Here is a 16,454-nt window from a genome sequence, read left to right on the forward strand (position 1 = left end):
AGACTGGATGCTAATCCACACTAATCAGGCAGGTTGTTACCGAGCTAAGGAGCTGTCTGTGTTCTGAATGCCTTACACAAACACCACTAGTCTTAGAGTTTATTCTGATTTATAAAATTCCACTGCTAACTTGGGCAAACAAAAATTTAAATTTTAATAATAAACATAAAACAATGTAAAGAATATAAGATACAAAAATTCAAACAATACCTTAGAATCAATCTCTCTCAAAACACTCTCATCTAAAAGAATGCATCTCTCACCTACTTCTCACAGCCAACCAGGGCTCTCTGACTCAAAGTAGGCAGGTGATTCCCTACATAATGACCCTTCAAATGAATGTCTTGGGGCCCAGCCCGTTATTGGTGGTGCCATCCCTGGGCTGGTGGTCATGCGTTCTATAAGAGAGAAGGCTGAGCAAGCCAGGGGAGCAAGGCAGTACTCCTCCATGGCCTCTGTATCAGCTCCTGCCTCCAGGTTCCTGCCCTGTTTGAGTTACTGTCCTGACTTCCTTCAATGATAGACTATGATGTGGAAGTGTAAATCAAATAAACCCTTTGGTCCCCAAGGTGCTTTTGGTCATGGTGTTTCATCTCAGCAACAGAAACCATAACTAGGACAATGAAGAAATCAAGGTATGGGGTGGTTTGATGAAGATGCTTCAGACTTAGACAACAGATGAGAGTCTAGTAACTTAATTTCCAACTATAGCAGATTGATGCCCAAGTCTTAAAACATTCCAACAAAATAAAAGTCATTTTAAGATAGTCTCTGTCTCCTTAACACATTGTCCCTTCACCTTGAGAGAGAGAATTTACCTGTTCTGTTTGCTTCCATTTCTGTTCCAAAGCATCAAACATAACACGGCACAGTTCTTGTACATCATGCTGTTGCCAAGCTATTTAATATAAAATTTAATTAAAAATAGTGTCAGACAGTATACATTATGTTAGTGTTTCAGCATAAATACAAACTTGGACAAGCTTTAAGAAGTTTTGACAACATAGGAAGATATATTGCAGCCATAAAAGGGCAGTCACAGAAAAATAATCAAACCAGTTTTATATAAGTAGCATTAGCTTTGTGGTACTGCAATACTTGTTAATTTTTATTGTAAAGAAATGTGTTAGGCCAGGTAGTGGTGGTACACGCCTTTAATCCCAGCACTTGGGAGGCAGAGGCAGGTGGATTTCTGAATTCGAGGCCAGCCTGGTCTCCAGGAGAGCCAGGATTACACAGAGAAACCCTGACTCAAAAAAACAAAACAAAACAAAAAAACCCCAACCAAACAGAAACAAAACAAAACAAAAAAAGAAATGTGTCAGACACCCCAGAGAAATATAAGAACATTTCTCTCTGCATCAGACAGAAAACCACAACTAACCAAAATGTAGAGCTATGAAGTCCAGTTCTAATGGATATATCTACAATATGTTTGTAATGACAATTAATGAGAAAAGAAGCCATAATTTCTTGTTTTGTTTTTCAAGACAGAGTCTGTGTGTCCCTGGCTCTCCTGCAACTCACTCTGTAGACCAGGCTGGTCTCAAAATCATAGAGATATACCTCCCTCTGCCTTCCTAGTACTGGGATTAAAGGTGTGTGCTACCACTACACAGCTAAGAAAAGAGGCCACGAGTTTTAAAGAGTGCAAGGAGAAGAATATAAGAGGGTTTGGAGGGAGGAAAGAAGACAGAGAAATGATGTAATTACACTATAATCGCAAAAAACAATAAAAAATATATTTTTTAAAGTTACAAAGTTAAAAAATTGCTCCATTTTAATGAAGTTTTTTTTCCAGTATCTTTATTATATCAAAAATATATTTGGAAAAAAAACTAAAAAATTTTAAACTCATTAAAAATAGAACATCAAATTTAATTATAGGAGAATCTTAATTGTTAAAATTTAACTCCCAGATATAAGTAATTAAAAATAAATTACTTTAACATCCAAACAAAACCCACAATATTTCAGGTAACAATAATTAAGTTATTGATATGTTGCATAGGTGTGACACTGTAGCCCAGAAGTATCTGAACTCTAGAGGTCATTATTAAAAGAATTATTACCCTCACTGCTATCCCATCCAAAGCTCCTTGTAACATCTGTGGTCTCAATTGCTCTCTTTTTGCTGGTTTGTAACAAAACAAAAAGCCTTTGAAGCTGGTATGGGATGCTCGTCACAGGATCTTCTTCAGATTCTTCAAATTCCCACCTAGAAGGATGAGCTCATGTTAATTATATCAAATGATTTCATTCTTTAAAACATATTTAATATCAAAATCATCACATAAAATCTTAATTCTAGGCAATACACAGAACGTGGATATGAACTAAAACTAAGAATGTCTAATCAATCTTTCTCTAATTTACAAATCCAAAACTAAACAAAAGGCACAAGGCAGCTCCAGTCTTGAGAATAAAAGACAAAAAGCTCTGAATCTGATGAAAACTTTGTCCTAATAAGTAATTCACAAAAAATGTAGAATATCCACTGACAAAACATTAAAACCCAAACTCGAAAAAACAAGACAAATTAACACCAGATTTCAATATATACATTTTCAGAGAATTACAAAGGAAAACAGAAGAAATTAATAACAGATTAAATCAAGTAAGAATTATACTGATCAATTATAATGCATAAGTCTTGTGTGGATCTGATTTATACAAAAGTTCAAAAAGTTATGTGGTCATCACAGGAACTCAAAACACTGAGCTGTTCTATTACAGATGAAATGAAGCTATGCTTGCCAAGTCACTGGGATAGAGCTGGTGGTTCTCAATCTTTCTAATGGTGCATCCGTTTAAGACAGTTCCTCATGTTGTGGTGACCTCCAACCATAAAGTTATTTTCATTGCTACTTCATAACTTTAATTTCACTATTATGAATCGTAATGTAACTACCTGATATGTAGGAAATCTGATATGTGACCCCTGTAAAAGGGTTTTGTTCAATCCTGCAACCCCAAGGGGTTGTGACCTACAAGTTAAGAACCACTGATAAAGAAAGATGAGATTACCAATTGGTACCATTCAAAGCTGGGTAATGAGTACACATAGACTTGTGGTACTATTTCCTCATTTTTAAATGTTTAAAATGTTTAACTATAGAACATTTTTTAAAAACTATTAATGGGATTATAGAGATGGATCAGTGGTTAAGAGCATTGGCTATTATTCTAGAGGACCAGGGTTCAATTCCCAGAATCCATATGGTAGCTCCTAACTGTGTATAACTTCTGTTTCAGTGAATCTGACTTCCTCATACAGACATACATGCTGGCCAAACTCCAATGCACATAAAATTTAAAAAGCTATTAAGTAAATAAAGTAATCCCAGAAGAATTTTATTCTCACAAATTTTTAAGTAATCATCTAGGCCTAGCTACAGGGACTCCCAGATAAAAAACAGGATCATATGGCAGAGAAAAGACTGGATAACACCAGTTGGCTACTATACTATGGAGTTTTTTAGAGACAGGGTTTCTCTGTGTAGCCCTGGCTGTCCTGGAACTCACTTTGTAGACCAGGCTGACCTCGAACTCAGAAATCTACTTGCCTCTGCCTCTTAAGGTGATTCTATATTTAAAGAAATAAAATGCAAACTCCCAAACATTAAGGATACTATTAATGGTGCCCTGTTTAAAACCGGCAATGCTAACTAAGATCACTACTCTATTTCTTTTTTAGTTTCAAAAGAGGCTTGACTTTCCAGTTTACAAATGGTTTTGATTTGACTCCATCCCTCTGTTAAGTGTTCAATTTTTCTTATATAAGGACTGAGAGGTTGCACCTGTGTAGCCCTGCTCCCCTTTTACCCATGGGCAAACTCTTCAGCCTCTAATTCACTTTTCTTAAATATCCCATTTCAAGATCACATGTGCTTCAACCTTCCTCTCTACTCTGTCACTAGTTCTCCTGTTAGTTATCCTTATGGAAGGATTTTAGAATTGACATCATAGAATCTCAAAATTTCATGACAACCTTAAAAGGTTATAAATTTTGCTGGGACTTGCGATTTCACAGGTTACCTAGTCAGACACTTTGTTGACACATTCAATTCTTCCCATCCTTTGACTACTAAAAAGATTGCCAGAGTGTCATCTGAAGTTTTCACTCAGAAATACCAGTACTGACCTCCTGCATCCCAGTTCGGATTAATCACAGGCCCTCCAAAGGATTTCTTTCAAATCACTCTTTGAACCTGCAGTACATAAGCTTTCCCAATAATTCCCAGAATGTATCAAGCCTTCAAGTCAACAATGAAGAGTCTATGTGGGCCACGCACAAAGAATGAATGTGCAATTACATCTTTCTTTGTAGTGCTGCTCTTGTGTAGTCCAGTGCGGGGCCCTAGGTCTATCTATACTCAGATATCAGTGCTCTCAGGTTTGGTTCTGCTGTCACCTGCTGTAAACTTCCATCTATAGCCTCAATGTCAAAAGTCGTCCTCATTCAAGCTGTGCTTTAGTCCTCATCCCTACTCATAGTGGATTGATTTCACTGGTCCCCAGATGCTTCTGTACTTAAAGTTCTTGGGTTCCCATGAAGGCTGCTCTGATGGCTGTTTCCCTTCCTCACTGTCTAAAACTGTGACTCCGCTCAACATTTCCTCCAGAAGTTATTACTCTTTCTACTTTGCTTTATTACCTCCCTTGGCATACGTAGTGGCTATTCCTGGTTGTCAACTTGACTATATCTGGAATGAACTACAACCAAGAATTGGAAGGCTCACCTATGACCCTAATCTGGAGGCTCAGAGATAAAATTTCTGACCTGGATCTTGGCATGGAGATCTTGAAGCATAGTGGCTATGAATTCCAGAAGATTAAGACAAGGAGATCTGAGTTCAAGATCATCTGGGATTAAAGGTGCGGTGGTACAGGCCTTTAATCTGAGCTACACCCTCTGCTGGAGACCTATATAAGGACATTGGAAGAAGGAAGACTCACTCTTCCTTGCCTGCTTGCCTTGTGGGACTGAGCAACTGCTAGATCCTTGGATTTCCATCCACAGCTGCTACTGACCATTGTTGGGGAGTTGGACTATAGACTGTAAATCATCGACAAATTCCTTAACTATATAGAGACTGCCCATACGTTCTGTGACTCTAGAGAACCCAGACTAATACAGTATACTGGGCTTGTAAAATGAATGTATTTATACAGACTCTCTATGGAAGCTCTTAAGGGGAAACTCAAGTCTTACACTGTGAACTCTGTGTCTGATAGAACTCATGGTAATGCAGTCAGTGTTCAAGGAATGCTTGCTACCCAATAGCCCGTTCTACAGAGCTGCAAACTCACAGGCTACCTTCAGAGTTTCAGAACACACAGTTAAACAAGCACCTAGGATGCCAGGCAGATTTGTGGCAGCAGGAAATCATCTTAGAGCACTTACATCTTCCCAGCAGGTCCTAGCCTATCCCAGCCATTTCACTCATCTAGGGGCCTCTACAACCCATCTGAATCACTGCCAACAGCTATAGCACAGGAACAACAAACAGCGACTGCATCCTGGCACTTAATAGTGTGGCCTCAGCAATATTTGTGTATTTAGTAACTGATTTTACCAAATGGTGGTAACAACAACAGGCAATTCACAGCTATTCTGAGACGTGGTGAGCATACAAAGGTGCTCCCAACAGTCCTAACACAGTATTTAGAGAGCACTAATTACTATTCACTCTGACATCTAAAAGTTTCCTTATAATGTCCTTTTTCTTGTCAACCTGGCCCAAGCACACTTACTTCATGACCTATTTCAAGCCCTATCTGTCTCACTAAGCCATTCATTTCTATGTGTGTCACTAATCTCTCTCCTCTTTCAGCTCTCATGGCACTTAGCTGACCCTAAATGTTAAATGTGAAATAAATTATTTCACAACACACAGGTGGCTATTATAGACAGATTGTAAATTTTTGAGAACAAAGATCTTACTTTTTCTTCCTTTCTATCTTCCCAAGAACCTAGGGATTTTTTAATAATATTATTATTGCTAGGCAACAAATGATAATGATTAAAAGTGTCTGCTTCTAGAAGCAAATTCAGAGAACAAGCTTACAGGTGAATACATGGGTGAGAGCACGAGCAATACAACCAGTACCGTTACAACTTTAAAGAGAATTCAAATGCATACTTAGATCATTTCAAAGGAAGAGAAGAAGGAAAAAGGATCAGTTTACTTAGACTTTAAAAGTCTTATTTGCTGTGCATAGTGGCGCACGCCTTTAATCCCAGCATTTGGGCAGGTGGATTTCTGAGTTAGAGGCCAGCCTGGTCTATGGCGTACCAGGACAGCCAGGGCTACACAGAAAAACTCTGGAAAACGAAACAAAACAAAACAAAAAACTCCCTAACTTACAGATACTTTAAGTATACTAAGCCAAAGTACATTAACTGTATTATAAGAAAATATTAATAAAAATGGCTGAATTTTACTAGACATGGCCTTCTTCCATAAAGCATTTAAAGTATCTGATCTAGTCTTAGAAATATACATATGCATTTCAAACAAACAAGCTTTGTTTAATTAGAGTTTATGAGTTCAAAAAACAACAGTGAATTCTTACATTTAGAGGGGGAAGAAAATCAATGTATATGTTCTAGATTCCCTCAAAATCAGACACCCCCTTTCCCTATAAAAGGAGTAAAACTATAAATGGAGACATTCACTAATTTGATCCTTTCCTATCTGGTTATTTCTGATTCTCCCTCCCTATTGCTTTTATATGTCAGTTTTTCAGAAGATTCTTGTTCATATATAATATACAAGAAGTCAGCTTATAAAGTAAAAAATACCCCAAATATTACAAGTAAATCTATGAAGGTAAATTTAATTTATTATTTAAAAACTGTACTTTTAAGCATAGAACATTTTTTTCAAATACTCACTTATATAATGCATTCCTAAATTCAGGAGTCATAAAAAGTGTTTGCAAAAGGCTATTCAAATAGCATGTCATCGCCTGGTTTACTAATCCCACATAACCTTTAAAAAGAAAATACAAATATAGATAGATCAGTACTTGGGCTAAAACACTACAAAAAAATAAATAAATAACAGAGGGCAAGACTGCTTAGTTGGAAATTATTTCTGTTTTTTTTTTCAATGCCACTTAAGAAAGTTCTTTTCTGCAGCATGTATTAGGTAAACTTTGTTTCTCAACAAAAGTCAAGATTCTCTGTTACCAAGATACAAATAGATATTATATGGTATTTAGCAAGATATTAACAATAACACATGTACTACACTAGGTTTTATTAGAGTGTAAATAATCTTATTCCCTAAGTCTAAACAATAATTATGATGGAAGTGTATAAGCATTTTCACTTTAAACATCATATATAACACAGGAAGACCCAACTAGCCTAACTGCCCCTCCCTCATCATCAACCTTGTGAATCAATTGTATTTGATTTGCAGTACTAACTCAGAGAGCACACTCAGGTCCCCATGCTTATGTATTTTTTAAAAAGCATTAACCATTTTCTTAAAAGCATATTTTATGAGGAAAGATAAAAATAAGCAAAATAACTGAAAGTGGTTACTACATGGAGTACTGTCAGTGCCTTTTAATTTTATAATGTGACAAATGGCATGTTTTATTTGCACAAAAATAACACTTCTAAAAACTATTGTCTTAATTTCAATGAATTCACAAGATAGGGAGTTGGACCTAATACCCAGCATTCTATAAATGTCTCATATAAAGGACTTAGCTGTCAGAAAGAATATCAAACTCTTGATTTGTTAAAGCTGGAACTTTTTGAAAGTATCTCAATAATCTCAAAACAATCTTCACAGTACTTATTTAAAACAAGATGAAAAGGTTTGTCCTGACTCAGAGCAGTTCCACTAGCATTCTGGGAAGTAAACCTTAAAATCTATATTTTAAGCAATAATTTTTACATGACTTTTGAAGAAATAAATCCTTGTGACTTTACAAGCAATTTTACTACGTACTATATTTTGAAATAATTCTGTATTCTCTTTTTTCCTGAGTGGTATGCAGCCAAAATCCACTAACAGAAGTTATAAACCAAAGACCATACATAGTCCCTTTTGCTATCTCCAGAGCAAATAAACTCCAGTGATTAGCTATGAGAAAAGTCATTCTAACTACAAAATATAATAAATATAATACTATAGGTCATATTAAAACAAAGTCTAGATGTACATCTATGGCTTTACTGTTATCTGAGATAAGTGTTTAATGCAATATTCAAAATCTTTCTTGAAATTTTAAAATGAAAGATTCTAAAACCATGCTTAGCATCAACTAGCTGTACAAAAGACTTCTCTGTCCATGTTTCTATTTCTTTCAACATGGAGAAACACGACCTTATGAAAAGGTTTGTTGTAAGATGAAGACATGGATCTAGATTATATTCATAAGGTAATTAACAAATCATATATATAAGTGAAACCTTCATATAAGCTAGCCTAGTAAGAAATAAATTTTAATCTGGAGCTGGAGAGAGGGCTCAGCAGTTAAGATCACTGGCTGTTCTTCCAGAGGACTCATGTGGAAACTCACAACTGTCTGTAACTCCAGTCCCACGGGATCAGACAACCTCTTCTGCCCCAAGTGGGTAATGTACACACATGGTGTACATACATTATCAGACACCTATACACATTAAAGAGAGAATAAAAAAACTTTAAAATAATCTAGGCCTAATCATATTCAGAAAAATAAACCTAACAGGTTTCAAAAAATGACTTGTTTCTTTTTATTTTATTTGTACCTGAGTCTTGTGTACATATGTATACATACCACATGTGTGCCTGTGGAGGTCAGATGAGGGCATCAGATCTCCTGGATGGAGCCACAGATGATTGTGAGCCCCCACATGGGTGAAAACCTAATTTATTTCAAATATAACAATTAAACTAAAAAACATAATAGGCCCAATAAAGTAAGTGTGGTCTGTCTGCTTCACGGAAGCATATTCCCTCATAGTCCAGCTTAATCTAAAAAAAGAGAAAATAAGATTTCATTTCCAGGGAAGCTGACTTCAGAACTATCAGAATGTACTCTTGAGGGAAAGTAACCAAAATATCTTTCCTTCAGAACACAATATCCATTATTTGCAGTTGAGATAGCAAGTGGATGAGGGAAGAAACAGTACACAGTCTAGCGTGCCAGCTCTGCTGCTGCTGGCCAGTCACCCTGCTCTGGATCTCAGTTCCTACTGATGAAATTCAACTAAGCCTGAACTTGCTGAGATTATGACTGTATGGAAAACAACAATACATAGGTCTTACCAGTTTCTGACTTGTTCAAAATTGATGAATAGGAGTAGCTCTGGCTGACATAATCACTGGTAGAGGCCACAGAACCTTCTCTTGGAAGTGGACCTATGAACCTGTCATGCACGCTGTCATCCACGTTACTGGAGTCCTCCTAAAAAGCAGCATAACCAGTGTTTACTGACTAGCAACACTGAGAAAAAGTTGAAACATGCTGACTGCTTCTAACAGGCACCCAAGGAAAGTGTGTCGTGGGTTTCCTGCAGGCAGCTCTGAGAGATGCCTCACTCAGAGACTAGACAATACTCCTGGCCAAAGAACTCCAAAGAACTTAATTTTGTAGATTTTAAATTTTATGTCAAAGCTCTCCTTCAAATGTTTTAGATGTACCACTATGAAGTCTTCAGTGAGCACTTCATAGTCACTTTTATAGCTTAGGCCTAGAAGCTGAGGGACATTCAGGAGCTACTGGATGAAATGGAGAGCTGCTCAGTCTCTAATGAGAAACTTCCTGTTAATGTGTAATACAATGACAAGGGTTAAAGGGCACAAACCAGCTAAGCACAGAAGATGAGGCAAGGACAGTGAGTAAGCAACTGAAGCTGCACTCTAACCCTGAGAGCCTGGGGCTCCACTGTAATAGCGAACTCCAATTTTCGAGTCACCCCAAACCAATCAACACCCTGTGATGCCACAAAACAAAAGGTGTGCTTCAGGGTGCCCAAGAGTGCTGCTTTAGCACGGACACACTGCTTATTACCACCTCCGGCTCAAAGGGACAGCTCTATTCGCAGCACATTTCTAACCGAAGGCCATTAAATAGAGTAACTTGTCCTAAGAAAATTGTAGTGGAGAGAAAGGCTCTGAAAAAAATCTACATTCTCTGGCCTTAGTTTTTCAGTCTGTAACACCTATGCAAATCGGACCAGGATTTTAAATTTTTTTCATATCTACATCGGCTGGAATTTATAACCATCAAATAAGATGTACTTACCATAGTAGGTTTTTTGTTTTGTGATTTTATTTTTTAATTTTATGTGTATGAGTGTTTGCGGGCATATATATGTCTGTGCACTATATGCATGTAGTACCTGAAAAGGTATTGAATCTTCTGGGACTGGAATCACAGTTGTGGGCTGCTATGTGGGTGCTAGATAGGAACTGAAGCTGCATCCTTTACGAGAGCAGTCAGTGCTCTTAATCTCTGAGCCATCTCTCTAGCCCCCACCGTAGTTTAAAAAGAAATAGTATCTTGAATGTACAGTGCTTTTACTTCTATTTGCACACCTTGTCGAAAGTCAAAATTCTGGAAAAATGACCTTCCAATTGGGAGTCAGTGCCCTCAAGAGTGGGCCTGTTCAAATAAGTGAATTGTGGTAAGTTCTAAATCAGTGGAAACACCTCACTGATATATTAGTCAACCAAAAAGATGGGGGTGGGGTATGCCTACAGAGTGTGAATGGAAATAGTTTCCCAAAAGAACTAATGAGTTTTATACTGAGCCAGAAGAAAGGCCATGGAACTACAAGTCTATGGTATTCTAACCTGAGCATCCCCATCCTTTGCATGGCAGTAGTTCCAGTGAGAAACTACTAAACCTAACAATGGTGCTGTGGAGACCTGAGGCACCCACGGCATCACACATAACTATCATTACCACACAATTGTGCGTCTCTTCTTCCTTTGGAAAACTGCATTCCTAGTGCACAAAAATTAAGTCTTTCTAAATAGCTTACCAACAACATCTGAGGCTGTTCACCATCTCTATCTGTCAAATGCAGAAAGTTCTTCTTCCCTGGCTCAAAATTAGCATCAAGAAGAGACTTGTCACTGGTGTGATCCAGTGGTGCCTATAGGTACAAAATAATGTTAAGAGTATATATAAAAAAAGTGATAATAAAACACCAATACATACATATTTACATGCAAATATTCCAGTAATGATTTGGCTATATTTCTTTTCAGCTAGGTTTGAATGAATCCTCTTTCCTGAGTTGGACTGCTAAGCTCAATTGACAGTGTATGCTGGGTGCATCCCAGAGACTCTCATTCCCCAGCCTCTAAAACCCTACACAAAGAGAAGGCTAAGGGATTAATGTTAAGCATAATGTGTACCAAAAATCAACACAGCTTGTATATAGAGATTTCTTTTTCTAAAATGTATGCAATACAATAGGTTTTCAAAAAATTAAAAAAAGTTTATATAACTAAAGACTATAAAATGTTTGAAACATGAGTCTTAAGAATTCCAAGATAAGCAGTGTACTGAGTCTCTAAACCAAAGCAGCCATGGTAGCTCTCAGTCCTACAAACCCTAATTATGTGTCTACTGAATAATTCTTCAATCTCCAAGAATGTCAAAAGTTTTTTGGCAATAGCACAGGAAAACAGAGTACCAAGGACATACCAGAAATTCTGAGAAATTAAAAATAAGATAGAAAACAGTTATGATTTATGAAAAAAGAATCTAGAAAAACTCTAGAGCTCAAAGTACCTACAGTTCATAAGCCTATAGGAGACTTACGGAGAAAAGGTGGTAGGAAACACTAGGCAAAGGTCAAGAGCTGAGGCCAGGGGCTCAGGTGAACAAATGAGAAAAGGCGTTCGGGTCAGTCCGGCCCCTCATTTTCCTCCTTGGACTAAGCAGTGGACAACTGAACTTATTCTCTCTCTGGATACTACAGCCACCAAGGTAGAAAACAGAGCCATGCACCCAGATGCTGGTCATCTCTCCACCCCAGGTAGATGTGTTAACATCAGCATGCCCTGTCCCTCCAACATGAAAATGGAAACTGAATCTTGCACATTTAATCAGCCTCGATGGTGATCAGTCTTGACTACAAAGACTTCCGAGTAAAACAAGAATCACTAAGCCTTTGGGGAGATGCTTCAGTACAGAAATGAGACAACACAAAAAATGAAGCAGAGACATCACAAAGGAAGCAAGCAGTTACTACAACAGAAACTGAGACATAAAACAAACTCACACCTGTGAGACTATACATCAGAAATACCTTTGAGCTAAAGAGTTAAAATGTACAGTTACACAAATAAAAGGAAATAAAAGTGGTTTTATTTATAATTTTTATTAAAATTTCTAGTAAACATGGAAATTTTTCTTTAGTTGGTATGTATGATAGTCACCTTTTAATAATTACAAAACTGATGACCTGATATTATGCAAATTTTAGGACAACAACTGCTGACTCCATAACAAAGGGAAGAGGGACCGGTCACTGTGTCTACACTTAGCCACTATGGTTTTGATAATCGTATGAAGGGAATTGTATGTTCAAGCTTTCATTCTCTCACCACTAACAACAGCAGTAATCACGGCTATGACATTATTATTATTATTATTATTAGCTTAAGCAAATGCTTTTAAGTCTGAGGGCTTACCGTATCAGCAGTATTGACTCCATTTCCCCATGTCAAATCAAAGGTTCCATTTATGTAGCCTACTTTGTTGGCCACATCTTCAAAGAGCTTTCTGACTGGGGTAGATGCTGGTAAATTTAATGTGATGCGTTCACTCACTGTCTTTGAGTTAGTAGTGTCTTGTATTATACATAAGACTCTAGGTTCTTCAGCAGCATTTTCTATCTGAAATTTTTTAAAAAATGTTATTTTCAATTATTTTTAAAAGAAACACAAGTATAATTAACCATAAAATTTTATAATCAGTGTAAGGAACCCATAAGACAGTATTTTCTCTGTACTGTTTTACTCAGTTTGAAGTACATCCCAATAGATCATGTTAAACATAAGCACCATGATTGCTTTGGGGGAAGCAGCCGTTCCTGTGGGTATCTGCTTTTACCTTTTTTCGGGTTATAAAACAATAGAGCCAAGAAGCCATGAAAACTTTTAAGTTAAAAATTACAAAATTGGGGGCTGAAGCAATGACTCAGAGGTTAAGGGAGCCTGTTGCTTTTCTAAAGGACCTGAATTTAGTTCTCAATACTCATGCTGAGCAGTTCATAACCACGTCTAACTTAGCTCCAGGAGATCCAATGCCCTCTTCTGGCCTCCACAGGCACCAGACATACATGATGGCAATACACTTAACATATACAAAATTTTCAATTAACAAGTTTGACCTTTAAAAATATATCATTACCAAGTCTTTTCAGTTATCAACCTGTTAACTGGATTATAAATTTTCCTTTCTTTTTATCAATAAATGTCAAGACAAAAATTTTTTAAAAATATCTTTCTCAAAAAAAAAATGTCCTATACCCTCTCTTAAACTCTTGAAAATACTGATTTTCTTTTCCATTTCCCAAGGTATTAGCAGTTATATCAACTGTATCTGAACACACCAGATGCTTGAGTAGAAGAATTTCCTTCTTCCTCATCTAATGGCAACCTCAACACGAGCCACTTATCCCTACCTAGTTTCTGAAACCAGAGTCAAGGTAAGCGTCTTCCAGTTCCAGCTCTCTTCTTTACCTGCCCTGCCACTAGCACCACACAGTCTTTAGTCTACCTGGGTATCCCTTGTTGCTATGTTCTCCTGCTACAATCAGAGTATATTCTATCAAAATTATGGCAACATCGTCCCTTCCTGAGAAGTTTAAATCTTTCAATTTCAGATTCCTACAGAACAGTCTTTCGAATCCTAGCTCTGGAGATGCATCTTGTGCTTTCCCTGGGATCTCTGGCATCCTCATGAAAGGCTCTTCAGAAACACACTCTTTACGTCCCAGTGTTTTAGCCAAGCATCTTGTCTTCTCCTCTTCTCTTCTTGTCCCATCCTCTCTTCTCCCTTTCTCACCTCTCCTCACTGTGTGGTACTGCAGACTGAATTTAGAGTCTCTGTATGTTAGCCAATACTCTAGATCTTAGTTATAGCCTCACTTTCAAGAATTCCTTGTCTTTCACAGGATCAACTTCAACATTTTATGGTCTTATTATCCAATTTAAAATTAGTATCAGTGACTAATACTGAAAACAGGATAGCCACAATGTTTCTGTCAGGTGAAATAAAGTAAAATCACTGTAATTTGTTTCTGCAATGTCAATTTTGGACTTGTAAGGGATTGTGTAAATTAAGGTTAATCCTACTAGGCTGGAATAGAAATACATCTCTATAAAACAGACTGGCTAGCACTTCATTTCAGACAAATAATTTTAATTACTAACAGTGACAAAAATGAAAATAAAAAATACCCTCTATATAAAAACTGACCACAACAAAAGGGTATTATTAATATACCCATGAAAAAGAGGAAAAGCCTTTAACTGTGTATTTAAGGTAGACATTAACACAGAGAATGGATTATATTAGACACTTGAAACCAAAATTAATAAACATAAACCAGACCTTTAAGAAATATCTGGTCTGTAGTAAAAGAGTGAACTCAAAATAATTTCAACTTCTGAACTTTTTTTTTTTTTTTTTGGTTTGGTTTATGGTTTTGTGTTCATTTTGAGACAGAATCTGTTAACATCCTAGGTCAGGCTGGTCTTGAACTTTCTTGCCTCCACCTTGCAAGTGCTGGTATTAAAGACATGATCTACTAAGCCCAGCAAGCATCTGCTTTTATAATTCCAATCCACATTAGAAGAATATGGACATAGAAAATGCTGTAGCACAGTATACTAACAGTAGTATGCTGGCAACAGCACAGGACTATGCATCCCCAGCTCCCAACTCCCTTAGCATGTGTGAGAGTAAAGTATAAAAACTCTTAGATGCTTCTCCTTCTCCTTGAATGCACAGAGACATTATTGTAATAGACCTCTTGTGAAGAGTAACTGTAAACTTTATATAAACATAAAATTTAATTTTATCTGTTCCTTTTACTTCTTTTAATGGCAATAATGATTTTTTTCTATATATAACTATGCTGCCCTTTACAAAACAGTAAAGGCTGAGCATAGTGGTGCTTTACTTTAATCCTAGGAATCAACAGGCAGACATGGGCAGGTTTGAGTTTAAGGCCAGCCTGGTCTACAAAGAATGTTCCATTCCAGCCAGAGCTGGACCTTGTCACTAAATAAAATAAGTATATAAATAAATGGAAGAACATAAAGGAAGACAGAAAAATGATTTATAATTCTATATCTTAAAAGAAACCTAGTAACATTTTGTTGAACATCTTTCCAGTATTTTTCCTATGCACATACATAGGCTTCTCAGATACAGACACTGAATCAGAGCAGACAAGCTATTTTACAACTCTTCATTTATAAATACATCATCTAATTCTTTTTCTATCAGGCTTTAATTTATCATTTTAAGCTGGAAAATATTATTTGTGTATGAAATAATAATATTTTATCATTCTCTATTACTGATTCCTATATCAGAATTTTTGGGGGTGAGGAGGGTAGTGCTGAGGACAAAGTCAGAGCATTGGCTACTGAACTACTGAACCCTAGCCCACAAACTTTTAAAAACAATTATGTGATAAAGTTTTGTACCCATTCTGTTTTCTAAAATTTCCATGCCTACCATATTTTACTCTTGAATTTAATTCTAGTATAATTTGAACAAATACAATGTTCTTTAAAGGTATAGACTAGCCCTTTATAAACTTACTTTATTTTATACCCAATTATCTGGTTTTTCGTTACTTCACCTGTAATTAAATTTAACATGTGGCTATCAATCATACATCTCACCTAACTTTAAAATCCCTATAATTTTTTTTTCTTTTCTTCACTTCAAATTTGGAAACTGGTTAAAATAAAATTTCACCATTGGAAGGTATCATAAATAAGCCATTGTAATTTCATAATTGTAATTGCTTTTCAAGAGCAATATCTACAGTATCAACTTAATAATTTTCTAAAACATTAAATTTAGAAATACATCTCAAAGACTTGAGACAAATGGGGTAGACCTATTCTTTGAGGCTCCACTGCAGAATGGTGGTACTTATGTCCAAAGAAAAAGATAGCATCTTCAGGTGAATTACAAATTGCTAAAATTCTTTGCTAGTCTTTTTCCTGTTCCCCACTTCTCATGAATTTGAGTTGGCTATGTGGCTATGTTTAGGTCACCAGATTGTGTGACAGTGTGCTACTTAGAGTTGGGCCTTAAGAAACCACCAGACTCCGCTATGCATCTGAACCTTCCCTTCTATAAATCAGCCCACATATAAGAGGTCCAATTACACCAGCATTAGCTCACTATGTGGAAGCACTGAGGTGAATGTGTGACACATGAGAATACAGCACTCT

The 16,454-nt window shown here is 36.6% G+C and overlaps 1 protein-coding gene across 2 annotated transcripts in view; it reads right to left on the reverse strand.

The window, feature by feature from the left end:
* The window catches only part of Usp47 (ubiquitin specific peptidase 47), an 86,709-nt gene that overhangs the window by 41,947 nt on the left and 28,308 nt on the right, over positions 1-16,454 (reverse strand). For both annotated transcript variants that reach the window (XM_052201122.1, XM_052201111.1), the window contains exons 2-7: positions 12,663-12,866; positions 11,000-11,113; positions 9,279-9,417; positions 6,902-6,998; positions 2,073-2,218; positions 819-898 (exon numbers count right to left, since the gene is read on the reverse strand). In XM_052201122.1, the coding sequence (XP_052057082.1) occupies positions 819-898; positions 2,073-2,218; positions 6,902-6,998; positions 9,279-9,417; positions 11,000-11,113; positions 12,663-12,866 (780 nt within the window). The remainder of the gene's footprint in view (positions 1-818; positions 899-2,072; positions 2,219-6,901; positions 6,999-9,278; positions 9,418-10,999; positions 11,114-12,662; positions 12,867-16,454) is intronic.

Source organism: Apodemus sylvaticus, chromosome 1 (genome assembly GCF_947179515.1).
Source record: "Apodemus sylvaticus chromosome 1, mApoSyl1.1, whole genome shotgun sequence".
Taxonomy (NCBI): domain Eukaryota; kingdom Metazoa; phylum Chordata; class Mammalia; order Rodentia; family Muridae; genus Apodemus; species Apodemus sylvaticus.